The sequence below is a fragment of the Pinus tabuliformis genome, chromosome J (assembly GCF_031772625.1).
Source record: "Pinus tabuliformis cultivar Carrire ecotype Pingquan chromosome J, CPIR1, whole genome shotgun sequence".
In the NCBI taxonomy this organism is placed as follows: Eukaryota; Viridiplantae; Streptophyta; class Pinopsida; order Pinales; family Pinaceae; genus Pinus; species Pinus tabuliformis.
Window position 1 is genome coordinate 1410588867 of NC_142295.1, and position 4949 is coordinate 1410593815.

Below are 4949 nucleotides of genomic sequence, written 5' to 3' on the forward strand. Positions count from 1 at the left end.
GTCTAATAAGAATTTATTGAAATTATAAATTGGATGTGTAATTTTATACAATTAAAATTCTCTAATTTTTTTTCAAAGTATTAAATTCATATACAATAAAATCAAAATTTCACCTCAAATTTTCCACAAATTCCAACATCTAAAAATACAAAAACATAACATAACCCTCGAAACAATTCTTTGTTTAATGTGGGGGACACTTTGCTTACATCGCTAATCGCGATATTGAAAGCCAGAAAGTCATGATGCGCGGTGAACGATATATTGACGACGGCCAACGGCATTTCCAGATAGGTTATATAAAAAGATGACGCTGACATGCAGCAAACCGCGTGCCGCCGGCAACCTCTGGTGTGTTCCGGCGAATAACCGGCGATCAGCGGTCTCCTGCCCGCATGTGAGGGATTACTCTGTTCAGTGTCCTCAATGTCATTGAGGACTCTTGTGAGAGGGTGCGGTTGGTTTGCATCGGACGGCGAAAGGGCAAGCGCTTTGGGGGTCTGCGAAGCCACGGTGGGGCGGGGAATATCAGTCTATGATCCCGTGACATCGTTTGGGGAAAGTGGAGCAGATTAAATTCATGCGCAGATGAGGATCCGTAATCGTTCCGGAGCCTTCTTCACATCTGCTTCCTGTATTGCCATTAACAATGGCCATGACGGCAATGGCGAGGATTTTCTTCTGCCACTGGTCGAAGCCGTAATGGACGTCCAGCGGTGTGAGGACAACATCGGTGAAGAAGAAGATCATGGGACTCATAAGCGTCCTGCCCACAACTGGAGGAACGCTTTGCACCTTCAACGCGGCGGCGCAGGGAACACTGAAAGTCAGGTTCTTCAGGTAAGCATATGATCTCTGCCATTTGGTTTTCTGTATTTTAGATATAGTATGATGGAAGAAAGGTGGGCTGTTAGAATGACTCCTTTCGCAATGGGTGAACTGATTCTGCAATCTGCACATGTATTATGTTAGAGTCAACAATATTATTTCCCCTCGTCTCTATATTACCCTTTTAGATTTGGATGCAATGGAAGATTTCCAAGAATCCTGGAAGAAATCCAAATAATTTGTGTAATGGGATCATCAAGTGTTGCATTGTATATGTATCTCTGTATATATACACACAGACACACTGCAGCCACAGCTGGGCATGGCAGACATTTGTTTTGTAGGCCACTAAGCTCATAGGGTTAGTATTCATTGTATATGTATCTCTGTATATATACACACTGCAGCCACAGCGGGGCATGCCAGACATTTGGTTTGTAGGCCACTAAGCTTATAGGGTTAATATTGACCAAGTTGAGTGCGTGTTTTCCCCCCAAAATCTTCGTTACAGACCCCGCGAGATCGCAGTCCTCAATTAATATCAGTTAATGTTACTGAATCTGCTTTTCTATTGATTTCACCGAAGAACTGGATAGATGAATTGTAGAAGGCGAGGGACAAGTGGTAGGGTTGATCGCATGCACCTAAACTGAAGGGCGTGCCGCAATTAGGTGCAGACTGGGTTTCCGTCTGTGCCCAAACCCTCGCGTTCGTTTTACACAAGGCACAGATTTGTGGGTGGATATACATGTTATGTATGAATATCAGTATCAGTATGTAGTTTCTTAGACGCTGCCCAGTCAAAACATGTGCGGGGCAGGCAAAAAGAGGACGTACGAATGTTGAGGGCCCTGGTCCTATTAGGCCATTAATGTACGAAATGATTTTCTCCGATGCAATTGGAATACGCAGTGCAAATTATGAGGGAATCGTTCCACCTATTATCCCCGTCTATCTTGTGAATCGACATAAATGAAAGTAAAAGTCAATGAGCGCTCTCCGGATGCAAAATCTATGATAGTTGTGTTGATGGCATCCATTAGGACGGAATCGTGCTTGCGCAAGAAGCAAACTAAATTACTAGACACTTCAGGACATGAAGCGGCTGTGCATAGATCCATATTCATATTAATCACGGATATATTACAAAATGAGGGGGATGACTGACTGCTATATTACGAAATGTTTCACACGGCAAATATATTAAGCATCATATTATAGTAACTCAACTATTAACTCGATCATTGGGTCACTTTTTTACAGTTTTTCCTTTTCCTTCTTTGTTGTGTATAACTCGATCGTTGGGTCACTTTTTTACCGTTTTTCCTTTTTCTTCTTTGTTGTGTATAACTCGATCAGTGGGTCACTTTTTTACAGTTTTTCCTTTTTCTTCTTTGTTGGATGATAACTTGTTTATAGTATATTCTATAGATAAGGTGGAAATTTAATAAATTAATCATTTACTATTACTGTTTAATATTTATTCAAAGAACATCAAACACAAATCTGTGGAGCAGCCAGTTTTAAGAATCATTTTCAAACATGGCCCCTATGCTTAACTTTCTTAATTCACTTCCACCATTAATAGAACAGTTTTCATAAAATTAATGTTACATTAATATTAATGTAACATAAACAATTGTATATCATGATTGACAATGTTCAACCAATATTGATATTAATATAATATTGTCAACATTAATGTAACATTATTAGATTGATATAACAATAATATAATGATACATTACCAGTTGCCATGGTCAATTTAAGTCAACCCTCTTCAAGTTGTTCCTTGTCAACTGTGATTACCCTCGTCAACCATCCTCAACTATCGTCAACCATGGTCAATGAATCTACCCAGACATATGTGCTATCCAAGTAGCATAACCTCATTTACTAATGTGGTTGATACATCCATCCAGAAATGAAATTTTATTAGCAAATTGTCCCGTGATTTGCTTATCAAAATATAGTTAAAAAAATTTGCAAATTTGTCAAAAACCCTTCTTGAAACTGCAAATAAAGATCAGCTAAATGTGAAAACTGTCAACTAAATGTAAAAACCTTCGAATTTGACAAGTAAATCTATTTTAAAATTCCCATACTGAATGACGATCGAAAACATTTTCCACTCTTTATATAACCACTTATGCTGATATTTATTCAAATAACATCAAACACAAATCAGCAGCAGCAAGTTTTAAGATATCCCGTCTCTTTGGGTGCAATACTTTATCCCACACTTTAAGAATCCTTAGTTTCTTTGGGGGCAATAATTCATGTTCATGTCCTGGATCTTGGGACTCGGTCTTTTTATTCTCAATCAAACTTTTGGATTGGAAAGTAGTAATGTGTCATGGTCGCAAAGGATTGATATGGAAGGAAAGGTGTAATCCTTTTAAGAATAGGCCAACAATTTTTATTGTCTCATCTTGTGCTGCACTAAAATCCGTCTTGGGTTTCATGTCGTTTTGAACAGGACGGCGGGGAAGGAAAGAAAGCAGACTGCAGATGGAAGGGGAGTATGAGGTACCCATCAATTTCTAAATTGGCCTCGCACCATTTTTCTGGTTATTGTATGACTGATAATTCATTTGTTTTTGCACCGTCGTTGTGACGTGAATGACTGATAATTCATTTGTTTTCGCTCCGTCGTTGTGACGTGAATGCCAAGGCCAATTATTTGACCCTAATTATATTTACTCGTTCATTCCCTTCAATGTTTCGTAATATCTTGGCAATCTCTTTTCGCAGAAATCAATGTCATAACATTGACATTGGACCCTTTGCAGAAAAAGGTACAGACAAAAGCTAATTACACCTTTTATTACTGTTTGAAAATTACCATGCCTATCTCATTAAGCATTGCTAATTAAGGTACATTATTTCTTGTCAATTGATGGTCAAAAATTGAGCTGGAAGGCCTCCTTAAGGAAAGCATCCCATGCAGCGCCGAGAAAGGGATGTTGGGAGGTGGTGAGGAGGATTGGAAATTGCCTAAATCTGGTGGTCTTGAAATGGGGACCTTGTGGAGGCAGCCAAAAGACTTGGACGTGCGCGCCGTCAAACGGAAAAGAAGCAAGCATGTGATCGGGAATATTAGCGAAGGGAAGCATGAAACAAATACCACTAAAAAGTTCAGGCTGGAGACTGATATCCAGCAGGAAGATGGGCGAAAACTGGATGAGAAAGCGATGCCTATCAATCGCCGATATAGTAACGAAGCAGAAGGTTCTCAATGTAGGCGGAAGAATGGGCGAGGGTGGCAGTGTCCTCAACGGACTCTTGTAGGGTACTCTCTATGCGAATACCATCTGGGCAAGGGCAGACTTAGGAGTATAAACAGCAATAATAAAAACGCTAATAGAGTTATCGTGAATAACAAGGTGGGTACATGCAGGTTCAAAGAATTGCGCCTCATAGACGCTTCTTGATCTTGTAATCTTCCATCTTAACGCCAATCAGCCGAAGCCGAACTCATGAACGAAGCATATTGCTTAGTTTTAAGTTAGCTGACTGGCTGGTATGATGCAGAAGTATTAACTAATAGAAGGCTATAAGAATTTCAGAGACAACTGTACCCACGATTGATGTATAAGATACTCTACTGTGGAGTTGCCTCTGTACTTTTAATTTTTGGCGTTGATTCAGGAGGTAGTGGAATTCCTTACCTCACTTTAATTCTCAAATATGCTTCCAATTGAATCTTGCTTTCGAATAGATTAAATGTCATCGTTAATTACATGGTGCAATTATATCGCTTGACGTAGTCATCTGATTAGTGCAATGCCTGCATAGGATCCTTCATTTCTATGGTCTTTGCTTAGCATATTTTGATGATTTGTGCAATGCCTGCATGGGATCCTTCATTTCTATGGTCTTTGCTTAGCATATTTTGATGAAGCAATTTATAAAACGCATGATGAATAGAGATTTGAAATCTTATTCTCCGTATATGGGGAGTCATATTTTTGAAAACAAAAATTATTCGTAAAATGTTAAATTTTTATATTCAATTTTTATATTTAATGAATAATTATGAATAACGTTATTATAGTTGATCATTAGTAGTGAGGATAGTTATTTTTGATGATATTTGTGAATGTAAAGTGACTTTATTA

The 4949-nt window shown here is 38.7% G+C and overlaps 1 protein-coding gene across 1 annotated transcript; it reads left to right on the forward strand.

The window, feature by feature from the left end:
- Positions 1 to 468: 468 nt before the first annotated feature.
- LOC149232636 (uncharacterized) lies at positions 469 to 4521 on the forward strand. Its single transcript, XM_089376529.1, has 4 exons — positions 469 to 840; positions 3308 to 3357; positions 3583 to 3638; positions 3751 to 4521. Exons 1-4 carry the CDS (start codon positions 589 to 591, stop codon positions 4260 to 4262), a joined length of 870 nt encoding a protein of 289 aa, XP_089232655.1. The 5' UTR covers positions 469 to 588; the 3' UTR covers positions 4263 to 4521.
- Positions 4522 to 4949: the final 428 nt, after the last annotated feature.